The following is a 16,824-nucleotide window of genomic DNA, read 5'->3' as shown; positions in this document are numbered from 1 at the left end:
TTTCTTAAATGGTCAAAAGTGCAAAAACAAGCAACTCTGGAATTTACTGGTTATCAAAAATTCTCTCCATTCTCAAGAATGTAAAGATTTTTAAAGGGAATCTGTCCGCAGGTTTTTGCTATGTGATCTGAGAGCAGCATGATGTAGGGGCAGAGACCCTGATTCCAGCGATGAGTCACTTACTGGGATGTGTATTGTAGTTTCAATAAAATCAGTGTTTATCAGCAGGAGATTATAACTACAGGACTAGGTGTTTTGTGCCGCTTGGTCCAATCACGCCCTCAGCACAGATTGGCAGCTTTCTTTCAGTATACAGTGCTCACAGAAAGCGGCCAATCAGTGGTGTGGGTGGGGTTATACAGGGCTCAGCATTCAGAGATCTGCAGCAGGGAAAATTGGGATTCTATCACAACTGCTGCACCCAGTATTCTAAGTGATACATCGCTGGAATCAGGGTCTCTGTCTCTACATCATTCTGCTGTCAGATTACAAAGCGGACGGATTCCCTTTAATTCTACTGTTTACTCTTCATTGCCTAGGTTACTGACCACCTCTGCAATCTATCAGCGGTGGCAGGTCTTCTAAGCAAGAGGCTTAGCACTTACAAGATTAGTTATAAAGCTTGTGAGCACAGCTCTTAAGTGGCAGGATCACTGGACACGGCTACTTCACCTAGCTGCATCTACGGGTGCACAGTTCACACCAGCAGCACAACCAGGCCGCTGGTCCGGACTGACAATCAACCAGGAGTGCACCATCCCCTTCTTTTTTTGCCAGCATTTTTTGGGGGTACTTTCAGACAGTCCATTGAAGTTTGCTGTACACTTTATATAGCCGTTGAACGAATAAGTAATTCCATCTGAAATAAAACATGCAACCTAGGCCAAGCAGGTATGTGGTTATTTTCCAACTAGAAATTCATTCATTTCCCTACAACTATATGGTTAATTGGCCGGTAGGCGCTGCACATAGCAGCCTCTACAATTCTACAAGGTGTTGCTGACCAGTGCCCATTTCCTTCAAGTTTTCTTCTCACTAATGATTTGACAAATTATGGACAGTAAAGCCACATTAAATGTGTAATATGCATCAAAAAATATAGGAGAATTTATAAAAGATTTTATGGTACAAAACCAGTCCTTGCATCCTACCTGCAGTAAGTCCAGATCAGACGGTGTTGCATTTTGTGGCACCAATTCAGTCAACATCTCCGACATGACTTTCACATTCCCGTTCACCACCTCCAGCTCACTGCGCAGCTTTCCAATCTGCCACAGACATAACACAAATTATAGAATAATAATCATTTTATTTCTATAGCACCAATATATTCTGCAGCACATTATATATAGCCTAGTTATGGCTGTGCTATAGTGTAAAGGTGGTCTTACTTCTGCAGGAATCAGTCAACACCCTGATGACAAGTACTCCTGGAGTACCTGCAAAACTTAAAGGGGTTTTCCCACAAACAAAAGTTCATTTTAATCAATAGATCTTGGAATAATAATAAGTTCCACATTTGGATGTGTTTAAATAAAATGTTCCTGTGCTGAGATAATCTTATAAATGTGTCCCTGCTGTGTATTGTGTAATGGCTGTGTCTGACCGTGCAGGAACATGGTCTGATCATACCACAGCTCCTGGGCGGAGGAGGGAAAAGAGTATATAGACAGGACAGCGGGGGGCGTGGCCTAGCTCTTGATGTGAGAGGTCGGGTGGCAGTGCCTCTCCACCACCATTAGCTTCAATTATCCTGCACAGAGCCCGAACCAGCCAAATCCCTTATCAGGAACTGCTGTCTGAGGGTCCCGGGAGTCAGAGGCGAGCTTCTGCCAGACTCAGAGAGTCCAACATGGGCCGCAAAAGGCAGAAGGATGCCGGGGCCTGCAGCAGTGCCTCAGCCCGGGCTGAGCGGCGTGTGCGTGTGATTTGTAGTGATTCCACTGGACCGTGCCGGAGAGTGAATGCCTGGAGGGGCGTAACTAGGTATTCACCCGATCCGACCAGGGTCGCACGACGGCATACGACGCCAGTGCACCAAGGAGGAACCGAGCAGAGGGACCAGGTGCTACTCCAGGACAAACCCCGGACACGGCTGTTGACCCACACAGGGGAATACAGGAACAGACTGGTAGGCTGGCACACAGACTGGTGGGTATAGGCAGGCACGACTGGTATGCAGGCAGGCAGGTAAGCAGGCAGGGGGGTACAGGCAAGCACAGCTAGAGTGCAGACAGGGAGGCACTAGCAGGTAGGAACACAGGCGGGATAGGACCCAGTACACACTGGGACTCAGGAACAATACAGGCAGAGGGGTACAGGCAAGCACAGCTAGAGTGCAGACAGGGAGGCACTAGCAGGTAGGGACACTGGCGGGATAGGACCCAGTACACACTGGGACTCAGGAACAGAGCCACAGATGTGGCGGACAAACACAGCAGAGTGAGGCCGCCCAGAGAGGTGAGCGAGAACAGGGCAGGACAAGGCCGCCTGGAGCGGTGAGCAAGAGTAGAGCAGGACAAGGCCGCCAGGAGCGGTGAACAAAGGATCAGAGCTGAGCGAGACTGCTGGAGCAGTGAGCAAGAGTAAAGCAGGACGAGGCCGCCTGGAGCGGTGAGCAAGAGTGGAGCGAGACTGCCGGAGCAGCGAGCAAAAGGGTCAGAGCGGAGCAAGGCTGCCGGAGCAGCGAGCAAAGGAGTCAGAGCAGGCTAGAACCGCCGGAGCGGTAAGCAAAGGAGTGAGAGCAGGCTAGAACCGCCGGAGCGGTGAGCAAAGGAGTGAGAGCAGGCTAGAACCGCCGGAGCAGTGAGCAAAGGAGTCAGAGCAGGCAAGGCTGAGTAGGGGGGACAGGGCTCTGTTCACACGGAACAGACAGGAAGGGAAAGGCAGAGCCAGACACCCACAGGGTACTTGCAGTGAAGTAGCGAGTGGACCACAAACTCACAAACGGGAGTACAGAGACAACAGGCAGGAGTTAGGTACGAGTTCAGACTCTGCAGAAAAAGGAAGGGAACGGACATAGAGGCAAAACAGGTAAAGGATAGGAGAGAGTTCAGACTGGAACTGAGTGTACGGAGGAGACCGACACTGCAGCGGGATACAGGAGCGGGTCTGGGAATACTGCCCCCAGAGAGGCAGGACGAACAGGCAAGGAGCGTGTTCAGACAGGACAGACAAGATACAGGAGCGGGTCTAGGTAATCGGCCCCTAGAAGGCGGGAGGAACAGGCTAGGAGCGTGTTCAGACAGGACAGACAAGATACAGGAGCGGGTCTAGGTAATCGGCCCCTAGAAGGCGGGAGGAACAGGCTAGGAGCGTGTTCAGACAGGACAGACAAGATACAGGAGCGGGTCTAGGTAATCGGCCCCTAGAAGGCGGGAGGAACAGGCTAGGAGCGTGTTCAGACAGGCCTGGAAATACAGCCTCCAGGATAGGCAGACAAGAGAACACAGAACGGGACCTGGCACCTTCAGAGTGCAAGCACACACTGAATGAAACACTATGCTCAGGCAGGGATAGATGGGAGCAGCTGAGCTATATACCAGGTGACAGACAGCAATAGGCTGAGGACGCACAAGGGGTGTGACCCACAGCAGGTACAAAAAGCAGGAAGTGATCGGGCGCCGCCCTTAAGCAGCAGAAACAGACACAAATAGACAGCATGGAGGGAAGCCAGAGAGACATTCCGGACTGGAGATCAAGTGCGCGCTCTTGCACAGTGGGAGATGGACCACCATGCAAGGACGCCGCCAGGTATGTTACAGCACCGAGACAGAGGAAGAGGCGGGAAGGAGGAACACAGCCTATGCACGGAGGCTGGAGGCTTCAGCACGGCTGCACAGGTATGCGAGGGGCATGAAGGCAGATGAAGAAGGAAGTGAAGGCAGTGAGAAGCATGGAGATGAGGAGGAAGATGGTGAGGAGCTGCCTGTGCCTGTGCTACATAATGAACAGCAGGAGGAGGGGGATGGTGACACTGTGCTGGCAGCTGAAAGTTCAGATGAGGCAGAGCCGACTCTGCGAGATGTATTCCAGGCTGTCTTATACTGCAAGACTGCTTTAACTGCTCTGACAAAGCAGGTGAACGGTCTGAAAGCCGACATGGGAGGCATTGAGGCTTCTATGCAGAAAGTTACAGCCAGATTGACTGAGGTGGAGGGCAGAGTTGGTGTAACAGAAGATCATTTAACCTCAGTGCAAAAGACGCAGCAACAGCACACTCAGAGGATCACGGTAGTGGCTAACAAAAACGATGACCTGGAAAACCGGTCACGCAGGAACAATTTGCGTATTGTGGGCATCCCTGAAAGAGCTGAGGGTGCTGACCCCACGACCTTTGTTGAAACCTGGCTGCTGGGAAAGTTTGGGTCTAATATCCTGTCGAGGGTGTTTGCTGTGGAGCGTGCCCATCGAGTGCCCATGAGACCCCCAGTGCCTGGAGAGGGCCCTCGTACGATGTTAGCCAGAATCCTGAACTGCAGAGACCGGGACACTATCTTACGTAAGGCCAGAAAATTGACAGATCTTACCCTGGAGGGCAAACGCATTGAAATATACCCGGATTACTCGGCTGAGGTGCAAAAGCTGCGGCTACGGTATGGTGAAGTGAAGAAACAGCTCCGCTCTTTGAATGTGAAATACTCTACAATTTATCCTGCCAAATTAAGAGTGGAAGCCTTTGGAAAGGTCAATTTTTTCCCGTCACCGGTAGAGGCCGCCTCGTGGTTGGAGCGGAACCGGAGCAAATTGAGAGAAGCTGAGGACTCGGCACGGTGAATGCACGACCCTGCTATCCTGACCACTGGACAGGGTTGTGGCTCTGCATTGCTCTGCGAAACCGCAGAGGAGGGGGAGAAACCCCCGCTGGGATCTACGTTTTATAGTTTTATAGTTAATTTGTTTGATTAATGGTTCGGGACTATGCATACTATTGATTATGTGGTGGAGAGACTGCCAATGCTGGAGGAGGACACGGCGCATGTTGATATGCGGTATACTACGATGTTGCTCAGGTTCTTTGAGCTCCCACTCTCACGTTGGGAAGAGAGTGACAAGAGAAGGGTGGGGGGAGGGGGTGGGGTGAGGTGGATGGGTTGGATTTGCGGGAAAATGGGGTTGCTTATGCTGTTTGACCTGGTATGCTGGGGAACAAAATGGAAAGATGTTACTTGATGATGGTGGATTGTTTTTTCTAATGCACAATGAGTAACCGTACGGTTCGGATTTTAAGTTGGAATGTACGTGGTATATCTGACAGGATTAAGAGGGCAGCAGTTCTGAATCACATCAGATCTTGTGATCCTATGATTGCGTGCTTACAGGAGACCCATCTTACTAGAGATACTAGGCACTGGCTATCGAGAGGGTGGATGTTAAAGACATATCATTCCACTTATTCCTCGTACTCCAGGGGGGTGTCAGTCCTAATACACAAAAACGCACATTATGAAGAGCTGGCAGTGCAAGTAGACAGTGAAGGGCAGTATGTATGGATTGCGTGCAGATTGTATGGACACAAAATGATTTTAGTGGCTTTATATATCCCTCCACCTTATTCTAAAAAGGAACTTCAAGCAGTAATGGACTTGACGGCCAGATGGGGGGAGGCTCCGATGTTGATTATGGGAGATGTTAACAACACCATGAATGATTACTGGGATAAAGTACGTCCGGCAGGTATGGAAGCTGGACGGGACAGAATGACTGCATTTGGCACCTACGTGGGGGAGCTGGGGCTGGTGGATCTGTGGAGAGTACGAAATGAGGGTAAGAGGACCTTCTCGTGTCACTCGGCTACACACGGAACACTGTCAAGGATAGACCTGGCTTTTGGGGATACTGCTATGGATGGGATGGTTGGGGAGGTGGAATACCTACAGAGGACTCTATCGGATCATAGTCCTATGGTTGTCACGCTTCTAGTGGGATCTGCTCAGGGTCAGAAGGGAGGTTGGCGTCTTCACCCGACGTGGCTTAAAGTGGTGGATATGGGTGGCATAACCAAAGAACTAGAGCACTTCTTCCAAGTGAATGCAGGGAGTGCTGAGGCCACAGTGGTGTGGGAGGCTATGAAGGCATTTACGAGGGGACTCTTTATAAGTGAGATCTCACGGTGTAAGACCAAAACTAAATTGGCAGATCAACAAATAAAGGATGACTTGACAAGGGCAGAGGCAGACATGATTTTGGCGCCAACGAGTGTAGCTCACAATAGACTAAAATTGGCACAGGAGGCAGTTAATAAACTGCACATGATGCAAGCTGAGAGGAAAAGGGCATTTCAGCAAGCCCAATTCTTTGAGGAAGGAGAGAGAGTGGGTCACTTGTTGGCGGTGATATCTGCGGCACAGAGGGAGTCTTCCAGGGTGTACAGGTTGAGAGACCAAACGGGGACGACTCTGACAGACACAAAGGACATATTGGAGGTCTTCAAGGAATATTACATGGCACTGTACAATTCAAGAGTACGGGACACGGAGGGGGCCGTAGAGGAATTTTTGGAAGGCATCTCACTGTCTAAATTGTCTGAGGAAGATAGGATGAGGTTGGATGAACCTGTGAGTGTGGAGGAGGTGGAATGTGCAATTCTGTCTATGCCCAATAACAAATCACCGGGTGCTGATGGTCTACCTGGAGAGGTGTACAGGGAGCTGGTGGAACTGCTAGCTCCAAAATTGAAATCTGTGTTTGATGAGGCTTTGGTGAAGGGGGCGTTACCGAGATCAGTGGAGGAAGCGGTGATAGTGGTTCTGCCAAAGGAGGGGAAAGACCCCATGGATGCGGAGTCGTATAGGCCCATATCGTTGTTGACAACGGATGTCAAAATACTCGCTAAGATCCTGGCCACCCGGCTCACCGGGGTTGCGCATACTGTTATTCACGAGGACCAGTCGGGCTTTATGCCCAACCGCTCCACGGCTGTTAACTTGAGAAGATTATTTCTTAATATGCAGCTGCCTGCTGATAATGGTGGCGGGAGAATAGTGATGTCATTGGACGCTAGAAAAGCATTTGATAGCGTGGAATGGAAATATTTATGGAAAATCATGGAAATAATGGGATTTGGCCCCGCATTCATGGCCTGGGTGAAGTTATTGTACTCATCCCCAAGGGCGGTAGTTAAGGTGAATGGTGAACGGTCCGGGATGTTTGACTTACATAGGGGCACAAGGCAGGGGTGCCCGCTGTCCCCGCTATTGTTTGCGGTGGCAGTGGAGCCCCTGGCGGCCAAAATAAGAGCTGAGAGAGGAGTGGTCGGATTTAAATTTGGGAGGCTGGAAGAAAAAATATCACTGTATGCCGATGACATCCTGTTATTTCTGGAAAATGCAGGAGAGACATTGGGGTGCACGATGGATGTAATTAAACACTTTGGGAACATTTCGGGACTGGAGATAAACTGGCACAAGTCTTATGTCATGGCTGTAGATAGACCAATAAAAGCGGAGGAGATAGATGAGAGGGGGAAGCAGCTCCAGCTGGTTTCACAATTTAAATACCTTGGGATATGGGTGGCGCTTCCATTGACACGATTCACGGATCTGAATTTAGTTCCTCTGCTAGAGAAATTTAAAAAGAAAATAGGCGCATGGTGCCAATTGGCTTTGACGGTGACGGGTAGAACTAACCTGATTAAGATGGTCCTTATGCCACAACTAATGTACATTTTTGCACAACTCACCGATATGGCTACCAAAAAAACGGTTTCAGGGTATTAATTCTATCTTCAGATCCTTGATATGGGGCAAGAGGCAGGCAAGGATTAAATTGGGAACGCTGCAAAATGGGAAGGAGGAGGGAGGATTGGCCGCACCCAATCCCTGGGTCTATTTCTTGGCAGTACAGGGCCAGCATGTCAGGGGATGGAGAGAACCCGATTGTGGAGGGGCAGCTTGCCGGGTGCTGGTACATGTGTCGGGGAGACGCCCACTGGTCCAGGCATTAGAGGATGGTACCTTTAAGAAATTGGGAGCAATATATCCTACCTTAGGCTTGACTCAGAAGGTATGGGACACTATTAAAAAGATCAGGGGGGTGGACGGGCTGACTAAGTACTCACCGGTGTTGGGCAATGAACATCTGCCGGAACTTAATAAGCTGTGTCAAATGGGCAATTGGAAGGCGCAAGGAGTGAGATATGTGTGCCAGCTGCAGAGTGGAACGGACCTGAAGACCTTTGAGAAATTGAGAGAAGAATTTGATTTGCCTTTGGTGTGGGGATTTCAATACTATAGGCTTCGACATGCTTGGAGGGCACAGTGTGGATTGGGAGCCATGACGGTTCAGGGTGATATTGTACTAGACTCTGTGTGCATGAAGGGAGGGCCGAGGGGAGTCATATCGAGCCTATATCATGACCTACTGCACTCCTATCTGGGGGGAAATCACTTCATTGCAAAGAGTAAATGGGAAAGGGAGGTGGGTACCCTCACAACAGAACAATGGGAGGCAATTCTAGAATATGTCCCGAAGATCTCTCTAAGCGAGCAGGCACGGATCTCCCAATTATACATAATACATATGTAGCACCCTGAGGATTCGGCTGCTACAGGGGTATTGCACCTCAACCCAGAGGTGTGATATTCCACTCCCGGGTAAGGAAGGAGTGTGGAACTGAGCTCAGATAGACTGCATGCACTGCACACATCCCACTTCAGAGGAGCAGGCCGACGGTACTCCCACTTAGAAATGTGCAGGTACAACCGAGCCTGTTCCTGGCTGGAGTGGGAGGGGGGTGGTACATCCCATGTAGTGTAGGGGCAGATAGGGGGAGCAGTCTGGGTAGTGTTAGGAGCTCATTGGGTGCTGGTCACCTGAGCTCACACATAGAGGGATATATAAGGAGGGCACCAACTTAGATCAGGGTCAGACGCTGAGAACAAGTCAGTTGGAGAGGAGAGAGAAGGAAACAGCAGCCCTGGAGAGAGAGAGAGGAGAAAGAAAGAGAAAGACCCAGAGGGGGAAGACTGAAGGGACCCAAGAACCCAAATTAGAGCACCGGGTGAGGAGTCAGCACAAGGGTACCGGAACCCAAGCTGGTGGGGGCAAAAACATCCCTAGCCAGAGACCGGAGGCTGTGGGCAGCATCTGCCACGGCCACCCACTACATCCACCCTGAAGGCATACCACATGGAGGGTCAGGGAACCTAAGGCCAAGGGTTGCCCAACAGAAGGCCCGAGGGAGCTGGACCTAGGTGGATCACTGGTGGGGACGGCTGAAGAAAGGACAGAGGGAGAGCTCAGGGCCACGCTCCGGACTTGTTTGGGGGTTGGCCGGATCCAGGACCTGGTGGACGCAGCACGGCTCGGGTGGTCACTAACAGCTGGAGTGACCGAAACATCCGCAGTAAGTAAACTCCCTTAACTGCACAACCCGAGTCTGTCTTCATTGCCGGCTGCACCGCACCACCACAACCCCCATCCTCTGCGCCTGTCCCCTCTGAGGCTATACCCCTCCCGTTGGGGGTTATCCCACCAAGCTGCACATCCACCATCAGCCTCAGCGGACCCTGCTGCAGCGGCGGCCACAGTGACCGCATTACAACGGGTGGCGTAGTCGACACAAAAGAACTCTTATAACATCAGTAAGGACTGCCACATAACACTTAGCTTGACGCCCTGGGCACGGGACCGGGTCACAGCCGCTCGGAGACTACAACCCCCCATCTGATCCGGTGCCGGGTATTCCCCTCAAAAAAAGGAATATGTCCCAGGGGGCGCGTCAACTTTGGCGTAGTCGGCAGGATTACGTGCCCGCAACACCCGGGTACTGCGTGCCTGAAGAAAAGTGCAAGTTTACCTCAGAAAGAAGACTCCTGCCGGTTCCGGAGGGTCCACGCCATCGGACTCCATCACCAGTCGTTTCCCGCCGATTGTCCGCCATTTCCAGCTTGTTCCCGCCATCTGCAGAGTTTCCCGCCACTGGGCGACGCTTCCCGCCAAAACCGCAGATTTCCCGCCTTGGAAGAGCAGCGGACGCCATTATGGGCGTGCCAAAGGAGGGCAAGAGGCCACCTCCCATCGTGGGCCAGGACAGAAAATGGCGCCAAAAGTGGAAACCGCCCCCACCAACAGAGACTGTGATGCTGGAGGTGTCTGTCAGCGTGAAAGAACTCCCCCTGGAGCTGACAGTCACCGAGTTGCCCCGGGACCGCCCTCGAAGTGGGAGGAGACGAAAGAGAAGAGAAAAGATGGGTGTCGCTTGGAGCAGTCTGGAGCGAGCGCACCCGGAGGCAAGAGGTCTAACAAGGAGTAGCGGAGAAGCTCACCCGGAGATGGAAAGAAAGCAGAACAGCACCGGCCCGCTGGCCAGGAGTCTGCTAGAGACCGAGGAAGGAGGGCAGAGCAGCACCGGCCCGCTGGCCAGGAGCCTGCCGGAAGCCGAGCAGAGCAGCACCGACCCGATGGTCAGGAGCCTGCTAGAGTCCACAACCCCGCTAGGTCTAGCGGAGATCCTAGCGCAGCTCCCCCGAGACCGGGAGTGTGCACAAACTGCCCTGGAGGGCCTCGCAAGGAGGATGGCCCGGGTACAGCGTGAGATACTGGCGGAGTGGAGCCGGGAGATGGCCCAGCAACCAGAGACCAGTCAACGGAGCACGCTACCCTGGAAGAGGAAGCAGACCGCCTCTGAGGATGGCGCGGGAGGACCCAAGGCCGGAGACGGCGCCGAGGAGGGAGCCGAACGCATGGAGGCAGGTAAAGGGGACGCCTATACCCCAAGCCGTGACACCGCTTACCTGCCCCAGCTCCCCGTCGCAGAGCCCGAAAGTCCCCCTGCTGTGCCCGTAGCCGCCATGTCACCGCTATGGACTAGGCCCCGACCGGAAGCCGCCGCAGCGACCCCTGTGACGTCACGCGCCTCGACCCGGAGCGTGACAAAGCAGGAAATACCACCAGCCTGGTCGCAAGGCCTAGTACCCCCGGGCGCCGCACCACCAACAGCGCCCCCTACCTCCGCGGAGCCTCCGGCCTGGCCGCAAGGCCAGGTAGCCCAGGGCGCCGCCGTATTAACAGTGCCCTTCACCTTCCAGGTGCCCCAGGCCTGGCCGCAAGGCCTGGGCAACCCGGGCGCCACCACCACCGCGCCCATAAGACCAAGAGTGCCGCATCTGGGAGGAGCCAGAGGACCCGGACGGGTCTGAAGCAACACCATATCAAGAGAAAGCAGGAGGGAGCCGTCGTTGAGGACGGGAGTAGAGACTGTATATAGTTGCCTGTCGGGGCACAGTGAACCGTTGCTGCTAAAATAGTCCCCGTTGGGACCAGTGAACTGTGTACCCGTTAACCCCTTCATCCTACAGGCTGAGGACTGTGAGCAGCCATTCCCTTTCCTCTACCTGGCCGAGGACTGAGAGCGGCCAACTTCCCTGTATATAGTTGCGCGTCCTAAAGCGCCCCCTACCGGTTTTATAGAAAACCAGATTTTCTAAGAGACTGTCGCACTTTTCCCGGACACACGTTGCACAGTGTCCGGAGGAGGAACCAGAGACAAGAGAAGTAACCAGAGACAAGAGAAGTCTACGAGAAAGTTTTATCTGATAAGATATGTTATATATATAATGTTTATATGTTTTATATGTTCATATAAAAATTTTGTATGTTTTGGTGTTTTATGTCTTACAGCCCGAGGACGTGCTGTGATTTACCAGGGGGGAATGTAGCACCCTGAGGATTCGGCTGCTACAGGGGTATTGCACCTCAACCCAGAGGTGTGATATTCCACTCCCGGGTAAGGAAGGAGTGTGGAACTGAGCTCAGATAGACTGCATGCACTGCACACATCCCACTTCAGAGGAGCAGGCCGACGGTACTCCCACTTAGAAATGTGCAGGTACAACCGAGCCTGTTCCTGGCTGGAGTGGGAGGGGGGTGGTACATCCCATGTAGTGTAGGGGCAGATAGGGGGAGCAGTCTGGGTAGTGTTAGGAGCTCATTGGGTGCTGGTCACCTGAGCTCACACATAGAGGGATATATAAGGAGGGCACCAACTTAGATCAGGGTCAGACGCTGAGAACAAGTCAGTTGGAGAGGAGAGAGAAGGAAACAGCAGCCCTGGAGAGAGAGAGAGGAGAAAGAAAGAGAAAGACCCAGAGGGGGAAGACTGAAGGGACCCAAGAACCCAAATTAGAGCACCGGGTGAGGAGTCAGCACAAGGGTACCGGAACCCAAGCTGGTGGGGGCAAAAACATCCCTAGCCAGAGACCGGAGGCTGTGGGCAGCATCTGCCACGGCCACCCACTACATCCACCCTGAAGGCATACCACATGGAGGGTCAGGGAACCTAAGGCCAAGGGTTGCCCAACAGAAGGCCCGAGGGAGCTGGACCTAGGTGGATCACTGGTGGGGACGGCTGAAGAAAGGACAGAGGGAGAGCTCAGGGCCACGCTCCGGACTTGTTTGGGGGTTGGCCGGATCCAGGACCTGGTGGACGCAGCACGGCTCGGGTGGTCACTAACAGCTGGAGTGACCGAAACATCCGCAGTAAGTAAACTCCCTTAACTGCACAACCCGAGTCTGTCTTCATTGCCGGCTGCACCGCACCACCACAACCCCCATCCTCTGCGCCTGTCCCCTCTGAGGCTATACCCCTCCCGTTGGGGGTTATCCCACCAAGCTGCACATCCACCATCAGCCTCAGCGGACCCTGCTGCAGCGGCGGCCACAGTGACCGCATTACAACGGGTGGCGTAGTCGACACAAAAGAACTCTTATAACATCAGTAAGGACTGCCACATAACACTTAGCTTGACGCCCTGGGCACGGGACCGGGTCACAGCCGCTCGGAGACTACAACCCCCCATCTGATCCGGTGCCGGGTATTCCCCTCAAAAAAAGGAATATGTCCCAGGGGGCGCGTCACATAGGACATACAAAACACCGCTGCGCCTGTACAAGGCGGGCTTGAGGGGAGATTCCAATTGCCCTAGATGTGGCACGGACCAGGCCGGACTGCTACACATGCTATGGTCATGCCCGCAGCTAGTGGCTTATTGGTTGGTCGTTGTTAACAAAATTGAGAGGGCTTATACATGTACAATTGACAGAAACCCGGTGCTGTGTGTTTTGGGGGAGGTGGATGGAATACCTGTCTCAGAACATTACAAAGTGGCGATAGCGCGATTGCTATATGTGGCACGCAAACTAATAGCATGAAAATGGACAGATTCGGAACCCCCCACTAGGAGGGAATTTATTGCTCAGACACGTACAGTAATGCATTTAGAGGAAAGCATTTACAGGCGGAGGCATGGAGAGAGAACTTTTGGGAAAATATGGTCCGCATGGATGGCGGTAATATGATTGTCAATGTTCCCAGGTATGCCCGGCATAAGGAGTATTGGCGGGAGGGGGGAGAGGGTTTTGACTGTATTACTACACGTTATGTGAATTGTTATATGTATATTGATAACTGTTTGCTGTAAATTTTTGAAACCTAAATAAAAATAATTGGTGTAAAAAAAAAAAAAAGACAGGACAGCAGGTGATCACAGATGATTCTTTCTTTCTTTGAAGTAAAACATTGTTTTAACCCCTTAAGGACCTTGAGTTTTTCCGTTTTTGCGCTTTCGTTTTTTTGCTTTTCTTCTTTCCAGAGCCATAGCCTTTTTATTTTTTAGTCAATATGGCAGTGTGAGGGCTTATTTTTTGCGGGACGAGTTGTACTTTTAAACACCATCACTGGTTTTACCATATCGTGTACTGGAAAACAGGAAAAAAATTCCAAGAGCGGTGAAATTGCAAAAAAAATGCAATTCCACAGTTATTTATTTATTTATTTTACCATGTTCACTGAATGCTAAAACTGACGTGCCATTATTATCCTCTAGGTCATTACGAGTTCGTAGACACCAAACATGTATAGGTTATTTTTTATTTAATGGTGAAAAAAAAATCCAAAGTTTGCTTTAAAAAAAAAAAGGCATTTTCCCAAGACCCGTAGCATCTCCATTTTTCGTGATGTGGGGCCGGGTGAGGGCTTACTTTTTGTGCGCCGAGCTGACGTTTTTATTAATACCATTTTGGGATAAATCCAATATTTTGATAGCCCATTATTGCATTTTATTGCAATGTTACGATGACCAATGAAACGTAATTCTGGCGTTTAGAATTTTTTTCTCGTTACGCCGTTTAACAATCAGGTTAATTCTTTTTTTTATATTGATAGATCGGGCGATTCTGAACGCGGCGATACCAAATATGTGTATGTGGGAATTTTTTTTAATTATTTTATTTTGAATGGGGCGAAAGGGGGGGTGATTTAAAGGTTATATATTTTTTATATTTTTAAAACCATTTTTTTTTTTTTTACACTTTCTGCATGCTTCAATAGTCTCCATGGGAGACTAGAAGCTGCAGTTTCCTGATCGTTTCTACCGCATACAGGCGACGAGCAGATCGCCAGTATGCAGGAGAAATGCTCCTGTGCTATGAGCGCCAACCACTAGGTGGCGCTCATAGCCAGCGTGACATGACAACCACTGGGGTCTGCTGCAGACCCTGGGTTGCCATGCCTACCCATCAGTGACTCGCGATCACGTGACGGGGTCACTCATGGGCGGGGCTACGGACGAGCTTCTGGGGCAGCGATGTTAAATGCCGCTGTCAGAGATTGACAGCGGCGTTTAACTAGTTAACAGCCGCGGGTGGATCGCGATTCCACCCGCGGCTGTTGCGGGCACATGTCAGCTGTAATAATCAGCTGACATGTGCCCGGTTCAGTGCTGAACAGGGGGTGGTGGCCTAGGGCGTACTAATACGCCCTAGGCTATAAAGGGGTTAAAACAGGCAGGAAATGTTTTACCTCACAGAAATAATCAGCTGTGATCCCCTGCTGAAATATCAGTATACTCTTTTTCTTCCTCCCCTGCCCAGGAGCTGTGGTATGATCAGACCATCTTTCGTACATGGTCAGACACAGCCATTACACAGTACACAGCAGGGGCACATTTATAAGATTATCTCAGCACAGGAACATTTTATTTAAATACATCCAATTGTGAAAGATATTATTATTCCAAGATCTATTGATTAAAATGAACTTTTGTTCGTGAGAAAACCCCTTTAAAGGTGTCCATTGGAGATGAGTAAAAAGATTACAGATAATCAAAAGATACTTCGGTACTCTGACAGCAGGACCAGGCTTAGTGATGAGGCCTCACAGGGCCTAGTAATCACAAGAGGTGCATAAGATGCCGCAACTTGAGTCTTGGCTGAGGTAGTTCAAAATGGTCCAGCTGTCAAAAAGTACCAAATTAGACCCCCAAGCCAGGACAGTGCAAATTTTTTTGCTCCACTGTAATACCCATTCACCTTAGCAGCTGTCGGCAGCACGCTTGTTTGGCTGACAGCTATCTCTCATGAATCCCTGATCCTTCTCTACCCAAAATTATCAGTGAGAAGAGTCAGGAGGCCCCCATACACAACAGATAAATGGAGCATTTGCCCAATTTTGAAGGGGTTGCCAGAGCTAACATTGATCGTGGGGGGTCTGACTGCTGGGACCTGCACCAATCAGCAGGACAGGGAACGTTTATCCCTGTCGGGGTTTACGCACACAACCGATTTTCTCAGATTACTGCTATCCATGGTTTTCACGGATAGCACCCGTACTTATTATTAATATTATTATAGCGCCATTTATTCCATGGCGCTTTACATGTGAAAAGGGGCTTATAGACAAAACAAAAACAATTACAAAAGTCTTGAACAAAAAAGTAACGGCAAACTGGTACAGGAGGAGAGAGGACCCTGCCTGCGAGGGCTCACAGTCTACAAGGGATGGGTGAGGATACAGTAGGTGACCCAAACTTATGATATTGTTTGGGTTCGTGCACATATCCGAGTGGTAAGCGGAAAAAAATAGGAGACATGTCCACTTTCGATCCAAGTGCCAGATCAAAATCGGCAATGCAAGTCTATGGGTCCATAAAAAAAAATTCTCAGTGTAAGGTGGCTGTAGGACACCTAGTGGATGGGAGATAAACCTGGATTAATGCTTTAGCACATAAGGGACTTAAAAGGATTAATCAGTCATGACAGGTTGATTGCAAGCAGCTGAGGAGTTGGGAGAGATGGCTGCTCACCATATCTCCATCCCTGGGTGTGGTTCACTTTGTAAAATGAGAGCCGTTTGTCTCACACATGTCTGTCTGTGTATATGGAGGTGTGCAGATCTCCTGGATTGAGTGACATTGCTACAGAACTAAGAGGCTGGACTCTAAGCCAGGCAAGCTAACCAGCACTATTGCATGGACTTGTTGTTTTATGTTTTACTTTGTGCTGGACAAAGGATGCATTTGAGTTTCCTGTGATGTGGTTTATGAGGAATGAAATAAACCAGCAGGACTTTAAATAGAAACGGTTCCTGTGATACCTCAGATCGCTCCCAAGTGGTAGCATTGCTACAACGGACTGACAAAATGGAGAAGGTGGAGAAATCTTTTTCTTTTTATCCAAATTCGAGGTAAAACTGATGACACGAAGATCAAAATCTGATCAGAATACTCAGACAATTTTTCTCAGATGTGGAGACCCTACCATTAGCATGGATCGGCAGGGCGCATTCTTGACCGCTGCTCCACTCATTCCCTATGGGGCTGCGGAGCTCTGCATTCTACACTTTCTGGCAGCCCCACTGAAAATGGAGCAGCAGTCGGGCATACATTGGGGATACAAAGTCCCTACTCTGCCAATCAGTATAGGTCCCAGCGGACAGACCTCCCACTCATCACCAAGTTATCACCTACCCTGAGGATTAGTGATGACTTATTTTTGCTAGACAACCCCTTTAATTTAATTTGTGTGGAGGACTTTAGATCATTAAAT

General features: G+C 50.6%; 1 protein-coding gene across 1 annotated transcript in view; it reads right to left on the bottom strand.

The window, feature by feature from the left end:
* Positions 1–16,824, bottom strand: part of TOM1 (target of myb1 membrane trafficking protein) — a 110,214-nt gene that overhangs the window by 63,322 nt on the left and 30,068 nt on the right. The window contains exon 7 of the mRNA XM_073644301.1: positions 1,152–1,268. Within this exon, the coding sequence (XP_073500402.1) occupies positions 1,152–1,268 (117 nt within the window). The remainder of the gene's footprint in view (positions 1–1,151; positions 1,269–16,824) is intronic.

Source organism: Phyllobates terribilis, unplaced genomic scaffold (assembly GCF_046119375.1).
Source record: "Phyllobates terribilis strain yellow unplaced genomic scaffold, ASM4611937v1 Scaffold_8__6_contigs__length_399053987, whole genome shotgun sequence".
NCBI classification, from domain to species: domain Eukaryota; kingdom Metazoa; phylum Chordata; class Amphibia; order Anura; family Dendrobatidae; genus Phyllobates; species Phyllobates terribilis.
Note: the sequence above shows the minus strand (reverse complement) of the source record. Positions and strands in the feature narration are given on the sequence as shown.